Below are 18,541 nucleotides of genomic sequence, written 5' to 3' on the forward strand. Positions count from 1 at the left end.
GCGGGGTCCGGGGAAAGGATCCATTGTACGCAGCCTTACCTTGCCTTTGGCAAGAGGCTGTTTCCAGGATTTGAACCCGTGACCTCTAGGTCACATGGCAGCAACTTTACCGTTGCGCCAAGGCTCCCCTTCAGATATACGACTATTGTCATCAAAAAAATTAAATCCAATTAAGTGATCTAATACTTGTGGCATGAAGGGGAGTTTATACAAATGAACGTGGCTTCAATGTGTAGATCCAACAATCCGATTCATTAACATTGATGGGTTGTTAACGGATATGAGTTTTATGGTGGATAGTCCCCACAGGTTGTGCCAGATATATAAAAGAAGAGAATTGATTAAATTGGGCATCTTGAATTGAGTTCTTCTCTCTCGTTGATTCTTCTCCCCCATTGAGAAGGACTTTGGGTTGCCGGCTCAATCCTGTGGAAGACTTCCGCTATGCTTGTAGGAACTTCTCCGGTGACAAGTAAGGATACAATGGCTCTTGCATTGGATTCAGGTCAACCCCTCGCTTGTCATTGCATTCAGTTTCTATCCAATTTAGCCTTACAGACAATGATAACTAGATCCTGGATACATCTTTTAGTTTGTTTCGATGAATCATTATTGCTTTCAGGAATTACACAGAGTAAGCTGACTGTTGCTTTTGCTTTAAATAAATCTTGAACGAGAAGGCTTTTCTTAAGTAGCCGTAAGTGTTTCTTAGGTGAGAAAGTGAATTAAAGTATTGAATTTGCTTTCGTTTGTGGGTTGTTGACGTAGAAAGGGGAAAAAGCCGGTAAGGGTGGCAACATATTTGGAAGAACATTGTGCTTGGGTTCAAGACTCCGAGGGAAGGCATTGAAGGTGAGAGCTCTGATTTATACTAGTTCTAGTGTTTTTTTTTTCCTTTTTGTTTTTGGTGCTTTGAACTATTTTAGTGGATATTAAGTTTTTTGCAAATGCATCTTGATGGAAGGTATTAATAATCATTGTTTCTACTGAATGCTAGCAAATATTGGATGATCCTATTGCCACCACTTGAGTCTGTTTATATGTGATCAAATTAATGGTAATTAAATCATATGTTTTAACTGATGGTTCCTTATTTGGCAGTAATCATCAGTCACCTAATAACTGTTTTTGGATTATCTAATATGTAGCTATTCTTACTTTCTATAAGGTTCTGAAACTAAAAATTTGTCCTGATATTTTACATTCTACACTTGGTTGTAATGGTATCAAAATGCTCTAGGATGCCGGACTTTAGATGATGAAATGCAGAGTTTTGGAATAGGTTTGTGATTCCAAATATACCTGTGATGCCAAATACTTGTTCTTGTGATGATTGATTCTGATTCACAATAATTTACTGCAACTGGAAAGTATGTTGCATGGTTTATTTGTTCTGTTATTTTACCTTCGCAGTAGTCTTGCATCCGTATCACAGAATATGGCTGATCTGACTTCTACTTTTTCAGAGTGGTTTAATGACTACAAGCAGAACAGACCGAGCTCGAAGATACTGCAAGAAAGAATCGATGAGTTTATAATTGCTCATGAAGCACGACTAGAGAAGGTAATTTGCATGGTTGCTCGTATTGTCATATATAAACTAGATATTCAGGCGTCGGCTTTGGCAGAAAGATATCGATGTGCTTATGCTTTTGTTTTTTTTTTGTAAGGTGCATAACATAATTGAAAATGACTTGTCTCTACCCCGAGCTTTGGCTCTACAAATTTGACAATTGTGTTCTGTAATTTGCAGGAAGGAAAGAAAGAGAAGCACAGGCTGCAGGAGGAGGATGGGCAGTCGTGGTGCACCACAGAGACAGGAAGAAAACAACTGATCCAGAAACCAGAATAACTGTGGGCTCAAGCTGATGTGCTGAATAACATGTCTAAAAAGAAAAGCAAAGTTGCCGAATATTTTTTCAGATTCCAAAAAGGGGAAGCACGGAGAAATGGTAAGTTTTCTTTTCCATATTGGTGTTTAGCTGAAAACTAATGGTGAGTTTTAAAAGTAAGAGTTTGCATCTGGTTACTGTTGCCATTCTTCTCGACATTTTGATTCCTAAAATGGTTTGATTTCCTTTAGTTGGTAGCAAGAAATGTTGGCTATGTTTTTTTTCCCCTTTCATAGTTAAGTGGTTTTTGGGAATTTATAGTTAGAATTGGATGGATTTTGCTGCTCATCCTTGCTGCTCTTTATCTCATCTTGCTATTCCTTTTGCAGAGATCAAGATGTTGCAGAGCAAATTCGAGCAGGATAAGAAACGGATCAAACATCTGAAAGATGCAAGGAAGTTTAAGCCTTATTGAAACCGGTTACAACTTAAGTTGCAAAAAAAAAAAAAAAAAAAAATTGAAAGGATGAATGCTTTTTTAATGGAAGTCCAATGCAGCATAATATCGCATCTGCTTTGAATTATATTTATTCCATATATTTGTGACAAGAACACTTAATTAGATTTAGATTTTGTTGTTATTGGAAAAATATTTTGATTGCGTCTCTAAACTTTTTTACAACAATTCTGAAGATAAAATTTTCAAAATATTCAAAGTCATTAGTTTCACTCTGATATGAAATATTTTGCCAGATGGGTATGCTGTGCTCGACCCAAGGCACAAGTTCTGCGAGGCTTGGCGCGATATATATGATTGTTGTCGTGCCATGTTGGGTCGAGTTGGCCCACGGTTGTCCGTACAGCTAGGCATGGAAATTGGATGTACGATATGACTTCTAAATGTGCTGACATTGAGGCACGGACTTCTGAATATTCATCAAATTTTCCTTTATTTAGATGCAACTTTCACAAAAATTTTGTATTTCACCCGTTGCATTTTCCTTTTCAGAAAATATAGCTTTCTTCTACAAATGACATGGATTTATTTCACTTATGTAATAGATACTTCAATCAACAAACGAAAAGATACATATCTATACTTTCAATTCAATGAGACTTATCAATGGCACTTGAGTATTGATGGATCCGATTATGGTTCAGAATTGATGGTTCAATGATTCGGAATCTGTAACGCCCACCCTTCTTGTACTTATAGAGGGGAGGAAGGGCGGCGCTACGCGAACATATATGCATGCATATACAGCGGAAGAATTTAAATTTAAAATGAGGAATCATGCATTTATATTTAACCATGTAAATATCTCAACATCTTAAACATGTAGTAAACATCTACAACATGGGAGTATGCTTAGTATTCATGTGTATTTTCTTTTCTTTTAAAAAAATAAATTTAAATAAATATGCAAGAATCAAGGTTTGAATTAGAGACCTCTTACTAGAGACTTTTATTACTTACCACCAGTCCACAAATTTCTTTGTTTAATCTTACCAGTCGACTGGTACTAGACCAGTCGACTGGACCAGTCGATTGGCAGTCGACTGATCACTCGACTGAACTTTCTGTTCGCTCATTTCACATGGCCCAGTCGACTGGTACTATCCCCAGTCGACTGGTGCACCTCAGACCCCATTCCCATCGTACTCTATGCATGAAAAACAACACGCGGAAGCAACTAAATAACACATGTGACTTTAACACAATTAATCATGGCAATCAACCAAAAAGCATCAAGTAGTAATCGACTCTTAACAATTAACATGCAAAATTTTAGAAAATGCATAAGTCCTGAAACATAAAGCAGATCTCTTCCACCATGCCACTGTCACACACATCTTTGCCCCTCTTGTTGCTCCTTTAGTTTAGTCATTCTTTACCCGTTTCTGCAGTACAAGGGAAACATGAAAACTATAAGCACATAGGCTTAGTAAGATTCTTTTCCTACTCACAAAAGCCATACATCATGAATTAAACATAGAGTAGTGACATGTTCATTTAGACAACATATAGGCATAGCATTCATATAAAGTAGTGACATGATCATCTAGGAAAAACATAAAAACTTAGCATTCTTATCACAATAGTACATCATCTCAAGCATGATAATCACATAGGCATAAAATGGGTATATGCAAGATGCTCTTTGAAAACATATATTTTATAAGTACTTGAACATAATCTCAACATTGGGCCCGGCATTGTACCATATTCATCATTTTGTGCGCATCCCTAATCAATTCGAGGTAGCTAATCTCGAACCTACTAGGGAACTAGGTCTGTACTACGACCGTTGACCTAGGGGCAACATAGGAGCTCATCCCGTACTACGACCGTCGACCTAGGGGCAACGTAGGAACCCATCCCATGGACCTTGCTAGGGTCCGGTATAAGCCATACAAAAGTAAAATAGCATATCATGTTCCTTGTCATAACATAAAGAGTGTTCTTAGTCTCAACTCATAGGGAAGCATCTCTTAGGCATTTCATCATACATAAGCCATGCATAGCATAGGTGTGCCCTAGTGGGCATGAAACATAAGCATGTACATCATGACATAATAAGCATAACATAAGCATGTATTAATAGAGTTAACATGGACATAAGGTAGTGACATAAAGAAATCATACTAACATAAAGTCTAACTATCATCATGTCAACATCATGCATATATGTAGCATGGCATGGAAGATCATTAGTAAGCATGTTTAGAGTTTAAAACTTCTTCCCTAGCCCTATATTCCTCCTTGGCAGAAATCCTAGAAGGGTAGTCCTAGGTTTTTAAGCAATCAAAAACAAACACTCGAAGCAACTTGTACCGCAAGTGAGGGGATTACTTACATCCTCGCGCTTGGTTTACCACAAGAAAATGTACCCTTGGTGGAGAGAAGAGAAGGCCTCCGCTCCTAGACTTTCTTTTGCGTATCCTTGCCTAAATAAGGGGACAAACCCTTGAGTGATCCCCTTGTGAACTTCCTAGGGAGGAACCCTAGGCCTTGAGTTTTCGAAAATGGAAGAAGGAGAAGGGGTGGGTTCGGTGGAGGAAGAAAAGTGACTTTTCATTCTCTTCATTCACTCCTATTTATTCTAAGTGAAGGGAAAGAGGTGTCCCTTTGCCTCCCCTACCCCTTATCTACCATTTCCCTTACCTTTTAGCACACCCTTGCTAGGGCACTTGGTTACCACATGCATCATAAGGGTTTGCTACTTGCTTGGAGGTTTGGGTTCGAACCTTGGCTATACATCCCTTTTTGTTCTATTTTCTTTTATTTTTGAAAAAGCCCACATAAAAGCCCATTATAGTCATGCAAAAATTCTTATAAAATTGCTAGAAATTTTACGGGCGTTACAGAATCGATGGTTCTTGAAACGTTGACTCTTAATCTTAACTGTTCACAATTGTGAATCATCAATTCATGATTTATGATGGTTCATGATTTACGTCGATTCAAGATTATTATAAACTATCGATTCATAATTTATGATAGTTGTGAACCATCTAAAGTCAGGTTTATATATATAAAAGTGATCTCCTACGCGATCAAATTTGCATAACTGTGCGTGCCTCCTGATGTGGCTAGCCGTCGCTATTAGCTAGGCCACGCCGCCGGAAGATGTTGGTCACTCTCTCTATCCGTCACGACATTGAGGTCGTTGTCGCCGTCAGCTAGGCCATGTTAGAGCCTCTATGTAAGTTGTTAACAATGGTGGTCAGCGCAGTTCTTGTTAAATTTGAGAGGTGTCCTAAGGCAATCGCCTTACAGTTATACTATTTATTGGATAAATAGCAATTCACTATTTGAGTGCACATTCCATATGTGTTTGATTGGATCTTAAACTCGAATATTGAATATCCATAATACAATTCATAGCGTAAGAGAATTTATGATTGGATCACAACTAGTGAGCATCTCTACACGTATAATTATGAATGTATTGGAATTATCCCTAGTCGAGGAATTGATGAGCACGATCGTCATCGATTCTGTCGAGACTAGCACGTTTTGAACTCCTTGGTTAGCCAAGCAGAAGATCTCACTACTGTCTGCATTAGATGTTGAGAGTTAAACGTGGATGCTGGTTAAAGGTAATCAGTTCATTGGAGTGACTTGCTTTGAGACTTCATATGGTTCGATATATATATGTCAATGAAGATCTCAGTGCAGCTTAAGTGCGAGTTTCCTTTGACTTGCGGTATTCAAGTCACCTTGGTCACGGAAGCTTATACTTTGACATCTTAAGCAAGCATCTCCGAGGAGGTGTGGACCCGAGATGATTGGGTATAAGTCGAAGTGTCCGAAGGTGTTTGAATAGCCCACAGAGGATTCACCGCTCCTTGGAAAAGGAGACGTATACCTTGCGGCCGCTTGTCAGGATTGTTACTAAAAGTCTTTAGCCAAAGCATTACATGTCAAGAGTACGATACTCTTGAATACGTGTACAAGTAACTTGAATCCACAGGACAAGAAAGCAGCTTGGGCTAGGTGTGACGTAGTCAGCCTAGTGGGGACCGACACATAGACCATGTCCTGAACCAAGCGGGTATAAGACGGTGAAAGGAACGAGGCACAATTCAGTGTAGCTGCTGAAAGGTTTAGAATTGTTCTGGAATCAATCGTTGATTTTTCGATCAATTGGGGATCATGATGTACTACTAGGTGTCACTCATGATCGTTCCATAATTAATGGTTAATTACGGACGGCCAACATAACCGAGAACCTATTGGGTCACACGCACAACAAGTTCTCCGAAGGACTTAAAACGAGTTTGAGAATTAGATTCTCAGAATGAGAGAAATAAAATCTGGTTGGACCAGACAAAGGACAAAATGATGGAACTCATCTTACTGAAGACAAAACGAATGAAATTGATTTCGTTTAAATGAAGACCGTTTGGTTTCTGAACCAAATGATTCGATTTTGAATCAAATTGAATCAACTTGGTTTGGTTCACGATGGAAGAGATTTTGGCAGAACGGATGTGATGAGGAGCTTCGTCTTGTGAAGACTAAATGAACAAAACTTATTTGGGTCAAATCGGAGTTCGTTTGGTTAGTGAACCAAGCGAACCAAAGATAAACCTGGTTCACTACAGTGTTATGGTTTCAACTGATCCGGTTCACAACAGTACTTTGGGTTAAAACCCAGTTCAGCCTGTTTTAATTTGGTTAAGCCCAAACCTTAACCTAACCTAATCTGGTTCATTATAGCCGATTCACTGTAGCTTCTTCTATAAACCGCTAATGCATTTTGCTTCTGGCATCTCCTTCCCAAAATTAACCGCTGGCTTCTCCTTCCACCCGCGCTGCAGCCCCGCCACGGTCGCCGCCACCTTGATGTCGACGGTGAGGAACCCTAGGTGATGCCTTGCCGCGGGTTTCCTCTCCTTCTCCTCTTCTTGTTTGCTGATCGCCGCCAACGTGAGGGAGGGAGACGCTGCCCTGTTCTTCTCCGAGAAGATGCGTCGCCGGCCCGGCCAAGCTCTCCCGTCCGCGCGATCGTCGCTGGTCTGCGTGAGGAGAAGGGAGCTGTGAAGATCAGCCGGTAGTGGGTTGATTCGCCGCCGCCGGAGTGCAGCTTGAGGTATGCTCTGCCGGAAGGGAGGAGCTGCCGCCTGCGTGCCCCGCTGCCGGAAGAGCTTGAGGTCTGCTCTGCCTGAAGGGAGGAGCTGCCGCCTGCGTGCCCCGCCGCCGCAGGAGCTTGAGGTCTGCTCTGCCGGAAGGGAGGAGTTACCGCCTGCGTGCCCAGCCGCCGGAGGAGCTTGAGGTCTGCTCTGCTGGAGGCGCTGCCACCCACCGCCTGCCTGCTCTACTAGTGGCTGACGATCTCAGCTCGCCAACCGCAGATCACCGCTGCCCCTTAGCGATGATCAGTGGTTATTTCTTCCTCTATGTGATGTTGTGTTGTATTGCTGATTGATGATGTTCTTTGTGATTGTCGCATGTCAAAATGAAACACGAGGGCATTGTCTGCCGTTCGTCCGAGAGAGTTGTATCGTTAGCCAAAGGTGTGAGTGTCATAATCCTTAGCTTTCTGATCGCGACGTCGCACGCGCCCTCTTTCTCCAGAGTATGACGGGTGCTGCTATCATCTGTTGTCCTGTTTCTTTTGTCCAGTTGCAGTCAATCAAAAACTTTGATCGTTCGACGATCGTTTGTCGATTTCGCAGGAGCTTATGGAGCTTCCAAAAATTATTTCGTCCTTGTCGGAAACGTTCCGACTATTTGTCCCAAATCGGCAGTTAATTGTTAATCATCGAAAAACTAACTGAGAATACGATTCTTGATAATAGTTAGACAAATGTTGTTGCGTGGTTTCCGGAGTAAGGTTTCTCTCGATTCGATCGTTATCGGTCATCGGCTAGTACTGAAGACGATGATGCGACTCGTGGCTTTCGAAGCTGTCCAGACGGGAGTTTGGCGTGAATCATCAGTAGAGGTGAGATTTCGACGAGGACCGCTCGATTGATTCAACAACGTTCAAACATCATCCGCGAGGTACGTGCAGAATTATTTACTTTTCTATAAATTTTAAGTTCCTGTCATGTCTTGTACTTGTTATTACCTGTTATGTTATTACCTGCTATGCATGTGTGTGTATGATAATAATTAGTTTAATTATTTATTATATTTCTGCTGCGTATGTTTCTGAAACGTGTAAACACGCGCATTGCACCGGGACGATCCCAACATGTAGGACTTCCTTCCATTCACCTTTTTTTTCATTCACATTTTCAGTAATTATATATTTATTATTCTATGTAATTCAAAATAAAATTAGATTCAATTCATTATATATTTTATTATATATATTTTATTTATATATTATTTATTTTTCTTAATTACTTAATTCATTCTTAATTATTATATTTTTATATTAAAATTTTTTGTTATTAATTTATTTATTACGTATAATATACAATACAAATTACAAATAATATAATTTATTATAATTATAATATAATTATTACATGATATCCTAAGACTTAAATGATAGAGCTAAGAGCATTCTAGATGCTAGAGAACGCAATAGAGGAATTATCTTTTGGACTTGCCCACTTTAGATTCGTGTAGTAGCTTTGACCAAAACTATTATGTAGACCTAATTTGGTCAAAATTGAAAAACAAAGGCAAATGATGACTTTAGAGGCTTCAAGAAACACAATATAAGGTCATCTTTACAAATAAGTCAATTTAGTTTTATGTAATAATTTTGATCAAAACTTATATTTTATACCTAAACTGGTTAAAAATAGTAAACAAAAACACATAGTGACTCTAAAGGCTCCTTGGAACATAATAGAGGATCGTATTTGAAATTAGACTAGTTTAAGTTCATGTGGTAGTTTTAACTAAAAATGTTACATGACCTCCTAGAACTCAAAGAGCATAAAATAACTTCATAGAATTCAAGGAATAAAATAGAGGACTCATATATTAATTTTGGCCAAACTACAACCTAGAAAACTCTAAAAAGAAAACCTCAGAAGGGTCTAGTTATTTATTTTAAGATTTCTACAAATTTAAGTGAAGGAACTAGTTATTTATTTTAATATTTCTACAAATTTAAGTGAGACCTAAACTTTTTTTTTATATGAATGAATGAAAACAAACACAAATACCTAAGAATAGAGGTGAAATAAATCTCAACGAAGTTGAGACAATGTCCTCTCCATCATAGTTCACTGTAGCTTTCCGATTTATCTCTTTATAGATGATTGTGGGGTCGATCGTGTAGGACCACTGGAGTGACAAATTCTACCTTTTGCTGAAGAATGAGGTGAAATAAAAATTTAATGAGAGAGAAGTCCATTGACAATTGAGAAAATTAAAGGGTTGTAGTAATATTACCATGGATATTTGATGAGATTTGGATGATAAATTAAGTCAATTGGGTGTGATGGACTTTTTTTTTTCCCGGCTAGAAGGATGAAGAGTTTAACTATGTAAGTGAGTTTAAAGGATGAATGAAGTCTATATCATTTATGCATGAATTATAAGATTATTTTACATCAACTATAAAATATTATTTTATTAAAAAATTAAAAAAAAAAAGACGTCTAGTATAATTAAATGAAGTATCTAGATTAAGTTTTTTCTTACCAAAATGAAGGCATCCTACATATAAACAAAAATGCTTATTACAACTAAACAAGAGTACATGTAATTACTAAATGAGTACACCTGCATTATTATTATAATTAAATAATGACATTTATTATTATTAAATAAACACACATACTATAATGAGATAAAAACTATTATAATTAAAAAAATACATTGATTATTTTTATTAAAATAAAAAAAACATCTACCACAACAAAATAAAAAAAAATGATACAACAAAACATAAAAATATATCTATTTTATAAAATTAATATTATTAAAAATCATATAGCAGCGATATAAGATGCCCTTCACCGTTTTGAGTATCTGACCTGAGGAACAAGAAGAGATCGAATCCTCCTACCTGCGACCATTTCTACTTCTTCTCTGAATCCCTCTGCTGGAGGCCATGCTGTGCTCGAGCCGAATGCTGATTCCTCCCTCGAAGTTGCCCATCCCTCCCCTTCTCCCTCCCAGCTGCGGCTGCAGATTCATTCTCCAGAAGAGGGCATGGACGCTTAAGGCTCCGCATATGTTGTGGTGGAGGCGACCGGTTGCTCCGGGCGACGCCGATGCTGAAGCCTCATCCTTCCCCGTTGACACGGCCGCTTCCGGTGATTCCCCAGAGAAAAATCCCGCCGGGTAATCTTCCCACCCCTCGGAATCATTGCTCATGGAATCAAGTTGTTGTTGTTTTCTTTTTAGCTTTTTGAATTTGTTTTAAATCAAGGGAGAGCTTTCTCGTTGACCTGATTAATTTTGGGGGCGGTTGGGATCATACTCCTGGGATTAGCATTAGGCATTAAAAGGAACGATTTGGTTTCTCTGGATGAGGTGGTTTTGTGCTGTTTGGTAAAAATGAAGTAATATTCCTTTTTTTGTTATAGAAGAAAATGACAGTGTTTTAAGAGTTTTATCCTGATCGAATCCCTTTGCGTATTTTTAAAAGACATCAAAGTTTTCTATGTGATACAATTGGACATGCTAAGATGGATGGCTGATCCTGGATAGTAACCTTTTGTTTTCTCTTGATGATGTAATTTCTATTAGCATGTAGGAAAGTGAAACTTAACAGTTCGTTTGGGAGGAGGTGAGGGAAAGGGAGAGAAGGGTAAGGAAGGGGAAAGAGAATTTTGACCCTTATTTGGGATGGAGTGAGTTAAGGAGGGAAAAGGGAGAGAAGGGTAAGCTTTCTCCTTGCATGCCCATGAATCGACATAATTCCTTATACCCCGATTTGAGGTGTAAGGAAGGGGAAGGAAAACTTAAAAAATATTTATTTCAATTTTATCTTTATGTTAAAATATGCATTTGGATGCTATGTACTTGAATGATTTTGGATGTTTGTTAAACTATTATTATTTAATGTAAGACTTGTTACTTGATGATTTTGGATGTTTGTTAGTTTTAGATTTTTACATCAGTAAATTTTTATAAAAATATATGTAAAAATATTAATTTATCCTTTGTCGTACTAAAGTGTACAGATTCTGTATTTCGCATATTTATTATATGTCTACTCATTATTTTTTAAAATTTATTTATTTATTTAAGTCGTAAATATTAATTTTTGTTGGTCTCATGAGCTATATATTTTTTTTCACATATAGATTTATTTTAAAAAGTAAAGGTATTTTTGTAATTTTATATATTTAACCTTTATTCCCTTTCTTTTTTTCCCAAACAAGGTAACACATGTTACGTTAATGAACCTTCCTTTCCTCCCAAACAAGGAGAATATAAATACTTCTCTTCCCCTTTCTTTCCCTTCCTTTCCCTTCCATTAATGAACCTTCTCTCACTCTATCCAAACAGAGCGTTAAGGAATAAACAAAGTACACAACTAATGATCACTTTGACCTTGATTAACAAAGTTCTATAGATAGTTGATGGAGAATGAAAGTGATAGTCCCTTCGATCTTTGATTAGCAAACAACCAACATTGTCTTCAATTTCCAATCAGCACATCAGTAAGAACTAACTCTCAGTGGAGCTTCTCTCTGATGTGGCGATTAGAATATATACCACATAATATTTGAGGAACGATTGAAGAACTTGATGGTCCTAATGGATTGATAGAGGACTAAAAAGACATGAGAGAGGGAGGGAGGGACAGACAAACAGAGAGGCTGACTGAGGGATTGACAAAACAAGGATAAACAGAGAGAGGATGGACAAAAAGGGAAACAGAGTATAATAGACTAAGAGAGAGATAGGCAGAGATAAAGGGACATGTAGGTTAACAGGTAGAGAGAGATAGGGATGGACAAAATAGAGGCAAACAAATAGAGGGATGATAGAGACACAGATAGATAGAGATAGGGAAATGGAAATTGGAATCAGTCTCGGCTATAGTGTGCCAGTGACTATTGGGTGAATTTTTGCTATGACTAAAGGGGATACGTACAAGGGAATTGGTCTGCAGGAATAGGTGGATGAAGTTCATGAGTAGCAAGGATTATGGATGTGGGGTTTTGTTTGTCTATTCTGGCTAGATTGGAGCAGAGCGCATGGGGCATAGGTGAGGATTAGATAAATTAAAAGCAGAATGAAGAGGATTGCATGTGGTGGCTTGACATAGGTGAGGAGGATATCACTGCAGAGAATACAGCTAGATGCACAGCAGAAAACAAACTGAAGGCAAGTGCTATGCAAGGGTGGAGGCTTCATGTGGAAGGGAGGATGAATTGGCAGGCGCTGATGCCAAGTAAGAAATGTGTACCTTATTGTCTATTGGAATATGAATACAATATGTGTATTTATATTCTTTGAATTAACTAACTTATCTAAAAACTAAGACATCAGACCACAATATTCACATAAATGTTATAAGTTGTGTTCCTTTTAATCTAATAATTAGCAACTGCTTTTCTTGATTACTAGTTGGATACGAGTTGCTGACTTGGTAAGCTTGATTATACTGCATTGTAAAAGAATCATTCTTATTATATGTACCTTTATATGCATTTCTTGAGATTGATAAAATTTTGTATATATTGTAAAATCTGACATTAATTGTTCTTATGCCCTCTTTGAGATCTACAAGGAACATGTATTTTATATGCATGACCTTGAAACTGATTTATTTTGTGCATATTCTTATTCTTATTCATCTTGGTTTTTGTCTACAAATGCAGTTTTTGCATAATTGAAGGACCTGAAACAGTTCAGGATTTTGCAAAAATGGAATTGCAAGAAATTCAAGATAACATTAGAAGTCGACGGAATAAGATCTTTTTGCACATGGAGGAGGTGAGGCTTGTTGATTTAGTGGGAATTACCTAGTTACATAAATGCTGTCAATTTCTTGGATTATGTTACAATTTTTTTAGATATCAAAAGGAATATCCATTGATTTGGTTACATCTTACATATGCACTCTCTATTTCTAAGGTAGCATATATTATATAACAGTAGATGATGATGGTCCATCTCAAGCTCTGTAATAATATTCCTCAGGACCATCATCATCTAGTGTTATATAATAGTGTCCTGAGGTTTCTAGCACTCAAGCTCTGTGCACTTTCATTTTTCAGCAATTATAAACAAGGGACAAGATACATAAAAAACTGCTGGACATAATCAGCCAAGGCAATTTACAGATCAACCAAAGTGGGAAAAATACTATTATTAGTATTAAGGAAATTATATATAGGCTTGCTAATGCACATTCCAAATATTATGTTGGGATGAGAAGATACGCTAGTCCCTGGAGCATTCAACAGAGGTAGCTCAAAATGATGTCAGGATTGAGGAAAGTGAAAGGTAATGTAATAATAGTACAGCTTCTTTATAATCAGCTTCACATGTTGATGATGTAATAGTAAGTATTCAGCAAAGGTTGATTGAAATGATACTAGAGCAGCCAGAGATGCTTTTTACACTGTCAACTATGTGTTAACGATGTGGCACATGAGTGTTGTGAGGATATATATTTTGTGCATCACTTCATAATAAAGCAAGTTTAAAGAAAATGTAAAACCAAAGTATAGGTCCAAATGATATTCCTATTGAAGTTTGGAAAGGCTAAGAATATTAATGTGTAATTTTCTTAACTAAGCTATTTAATTAAATTTGAGAACTAAAAACATGCTTAAGGAATGGAGTCAAATTTTTTAACTACTTATTGAGAATACAGATTATTTACAATATTCTAGTTCTAAAGGGATTAAGTTGATTAATGAAACCTTGTGAGAATTATTGAAAGAACGATAAGATATAAGTTAAAACATTTTTGTGAATCAATATGGTCATATTCAAAAGATCAATAGACAATATTTTATTTCATAAGACAACTATTGAAAAAATGTTATTGATTTCAAAAAAGCTTGCGATAAAGTCTCTAGATAATTATTGGGGTAAAATTTAGATAAAAGAATATTTAGTTTACTTCATGTGTTAAAAGATAACTAATAATAGCATAGCTAACTATTAGGTAGTGTGACAAATGATATAAAAGTATCTAGGTACTAGTCAAAGTTGCTATGCAAATCTTAGGATCTTATTTTTACATTCTAAACTAACCTAAACGAGCCTAGTAGCTAGGACCTGAAGCAAGCTAGAAACTCACGTGTTAATATTCTATGCTTCCTCACCGTTCCAACGTAAGATTTCAGTGCCAACAACCTTTACTAGATGGAATATTATTACATTCACTTACACATTGATCCTATGAAGTATATGGACCTCCCCTATTCCTAGGTAGGTCTTGATCTTGGCAATTTTAATTATAGTTTTATATTAAAGGACACCTTTAATTTCTCTCAATTTCTTTTTGATGTTAGTAATAGATAAATTTACCAAGTATTTCATAATAAATTTCTTTGATTATGTTATTTGTAGATGATAATGTAACTAATTGATGATTGAATAAATAAAATAAATTTGAAGCTTTAATTGCATAAAGAAATTTTAGATAGTAGAAGTGTCAAGTTAAGTAAAACTAAAACATTTGAATATATGAAATGTACTCACTAATAATTCTTGTAAGAGTTTTAGATAAAATCTATTATTCAACAAAAAAGAAATATTGATGTAGATATCATTAGTAGAACAAAAACAAGGTAATTGAAATAGAAAGGATCTAGAGTTTTGTATAATGGTTCTATGTCTCTTAGGCTAAAAGAAAAAGTTTAGTGGATGTTGTACAATTTGCCATACTTTATAGATCATAATAATGGGTTGTTAAAAAGAAACACATATAAAATGTTAATGTAGCACAAATAATAACGCTAATATAGATACATGGGGTCATTAAAAAAATAAAAATTACTTTAGCAATTTGCTGTAGCTTCAATAGATGAGATAATGACAAAAAATAAGGTGATATGTTTTTTGTGTATTCAAAGTCGACTAATAGATTCAATATTTCAAACGGTTAAATTGATTAGAGTGGAAGATGTAAAAAGTGAGAGAAGAAAGAAAGGCAATGTAATTAAAAACATGATTTAATCGACAATATTACTTATCATATAGGCTTGTATAGAGCTTAGTGGAATTGATAAAGTTCATGTTGCAAATGTGAAATAGTTGGCACATACAGGGGATAACCTTCATAAATTTACAAGATGATTGAAAGAGATACGCTAAGCTAGTATGGAAGATCTACATAAATCAACTAGATGAACAAAATAGATAGCAAGGTTTAAAATATCGAGCCGTGCCGGAGTTTCGGTCCCGGACTGGAACGATACAGTTTCGGTACTGTATCGTACCGTGCCGGTATAGTTTCGGTATTTTTAAAATATAAAATATATTAATTAAAATAAAAAATTTAATCTAAATATTTAAAAATAAAAAATAAAATTTTTTGATAATTTTATAGCTTTTAATAAAGCCTATTTAAATTATCCCGAACTATAGCTAGGAATTGATTATTAAAACCTAATTCAACCCTAAGTTTTAAAAAACAAAAAAAAAAATCACGCGATCGGTACGCGCGGCTCGCGCGCGGAGTGTCGCTGGGCCCCGGCGGCATCGCCGGCCCTGGGCAGGGCCTTTGGCGGCGTTGCCGGGCTCAGGTGGCGCCTCCAGTGGCGTCACTGAGGCCTCGCAACGCCTCCGGAGGCGTCGCTGAGCCCGGGCGACGCCTCTGGAGGCGTTCCCCGGCCGGAATTCCTGTGCCGGCGCCTCGGCGGAACGAAATTTTTCGCCCATATCGCCCGATACGGTACGAAATTTCAATCCTTGATAGATAGGTTAAGTTAGTTTGGAAATGTTCAACTTGGAAGAGTAAGTGTTGTTGGAAAACAAATTGAATGAGTTAAGAAATAATGAAAAGTCCATAAAAACTTTGCTCAAGTATAATTTTTTTTCCAGAAGCTGTATTGAAAATGATCTTGGCATTTTCGTGATTTCTCTCTTTGATTCTGATAGGTTCGCAGGCTGAGGATACAACAACGAATAAAAAATGCAGAGCTAGGAACCTTTGATGTGAAACAAGAAAATGAACTTCCTGACTTTCCATCTTTTATACCTTTCCTGCCGCCCCTGGTATGACTTAATGCAGCATCTAGCTTTGTTCAATGTACACCCAATGAACAACTATGTAATGCATATGTAATTGAAATTAGACACCCGCAAATCTGAAGTTGTACTATGCTACCTGCTTCACTCTCATTGGGGGAATTATCATTTTTGGTGGTCTTCTTGCACCAACTGTAAGTCTCTTCACAGCTACCCTTTGTATTTTTCAAGCTTTGTAGCTAAAAGTGATTTGCTTTATTCTATTCTGGAAATATCTGCTACCAATATTCTCTGATGAAAATAGTGTGCAACTGTATAAAAACCACCACTTCTTATCCAATATATTCAAGCACCAATTATCCCATCATAAGCTGTGTAGATAAACTTGGAACTACAGACATTTAAATTAAAGAAGGGCACTTTATTTCCAAACCAAATGACTGATGGGGAGTACTAACATGCTTTTGTCACTGATCATATGGAGATCTTAGAAGTGATGCCTCTTTGTTTTTTATTAGTTGATACATTCATTTTCTTGGATGTGAATCTTGTGTCACTCATAGAAATGTACGGTCTCGGTCTGGCACTTTCTTCTATATCATACAAAACCCTTAAAATAGATATATTTTCTTGTTAATAATCAACTGGGTATTGATCCTTAATAAAATGTGGATGATGAATGTGAACTACATGGACCATGGACCATTCTTCAATTGAAAGCTAGTTGTAGGTAGACTATCTTCACCTTCAATGCTATGTTGTATCTGGACTATACATGCAAATTTCTATTTAGGTGTTTAATCATGGATATAAGACAGATAGATATAGGAAATGTAACAGTACCTTTTGGCACATACCTATATTGACAGATGGATATTGGAAATTTACAGTATCTTGTGACACATACCTATATTGACAGATGGATATAGTACTTTGTTCATATAAAATTTAATGTTGTTAAAGTTTTGCATTGAATTTTCTATTTTGTCTGGGTATACTCTTTTTCCTCACCTAATGTTGGTTCAATAGGTTTACCTAATAATTTTTTCTTCTTAATCTTCCAGCTGGAGCTCAAGTTGGGATTAGGAGGAACATCTTATGCAGATTTTATAAGCAATATGCATTTACCTATGCAACTAAGGTATGATGTTGATGTCATATATTATATAACTTATGTATCCTCCCTATTTTTCTTTCCTTGTAGTTTTCCCCTTAGTATACAGGCCTTGAAAGTGGGTCCAATCATTCATCTGCGAGAAATGAATTACTATTTGTTTGTTATGAAGTGGGAAAATTATAATGGTTATTATCTCCCTTTATATGTTATCTATTATTATCTCACATTTACACTCATGATATTTGTATATTTACAATTGTAGTCTTAGATAAGACTTGGGAATTCAACAAGTGTCAAATCAAGCAAAGAAAGTATAAGAGGTGCTTCGTAGAAGCATAAGACCAAGAGGTTGTTGGCAGATGAAAAGTCCAAGAGGTGGTTGATAGATGGAAAATCCCAAGAGATAAGTCCAAAAGATGCTTGGTAGATAGAAAACTGCAAGAGGTCTTCGACAAGTGTTGGCATATGGAGAAATTCAATAGCTATTGACAGAATGCTTGAAAGGTTGAGATTGAGCAGGGGCACGATAGGAGCTGCTGAGGAAGGCCTAGAGGTAAAACTTCTACACAAATGAGGAAGACCTGAGGGTGAGACTTCTTGGCAAAGGAAAGACCTGAAGACAAGGTCTTTTGGCATGCGTAAGAAGAGGAAGACAAGGCCTCTTAGCAACTAAAATAAAACCTAGAGATGAAACCCATTAGCATGTGATAAATTACAAGAGACTGTAATATTGGATTTTTGTTAGGAATGTGTGCAACTAAGGAATAAGATTATTTCGGGTCAAAATTGTTTAGTGAGCTCGATTGCAAACGGATTCAGTTGAATAAAAAGGTTTTCAGTCAATTGAACAATTGAGTCAATTAGGAAGCCTAGCGACAATGTGCTTCTCGACAATAGAAATGCTCTGTTTCGAGTTTAGTTGATTGAATTGGTCTAAGTTTATTGACTAATTGAAACAAACAACTTTCTTAAGTTTGAAAACGAGATCATTGGAGTAGATTTTAT

At 36.6% G+C, this 18,541-nt stretch overlaps 1 protein-coding gene and 1 long non-coding RNA gene across 2 annotated transcripts; both read left to right on the forward strand.

Annotated features, from left to right (window-relative positions):
- Positions 1–786: 786 nt before the first annotated feature.
- Positions 787–2,266, forward strand: LOC141814296 (uncharacterized). The gene is made up of 4 exons (XR_012600479.1): positions 787–852; positions 1,467–1,564; positions 1,754–1,952; positions 2,222–2,266. It is a non-coding gene; the product is annotated as an uncharacterized LOC141814296 (long non-coding RNA).
- Positions 2,267–10,285: 8,019 nt separating this feature from the next.
- LOC141815169 (protein ORANGE, chloroplastic-like) lies at positions 10,286–17,808 on the forward strand. Its single transcript, XM_074703097.1, has 6 exons — positions 10,286–10,596; positions 13,092–13,206; positions 16,330–16,446; positions 16,527–16,613; positions 17,484–17,560; positions 17,799–17,808. Exons 1-6 carry the CDS (start codon positions 10,364–10,366, stop codon positions 17,806–17,808), a joined length of 639 nt encoding a protein of 212 aa, XP_074559198.1. The 5' UTR covers positions 10,286–10,363.
- The last annotated feature ends 733 nt before the right edge of the window (positions 17,809–18,541 follow it).

This window comes from Curcuma longa, chromosome 21 (genome assembly GCF_044706935.1).
Source record: "Curcuma longa cultivar G26 ecotype Majalengka, Jawa Barat chromosome 21, ITB_CL_G26_1.1, whole genome shotgun sequence".
Taxonomy (NCBI): Eukaryota; Viridiplantae; Streptophyta; class Magnoliopsida; order Zingiberales; family Zingiberaceae; genus Curcuma; species Curcuma longa.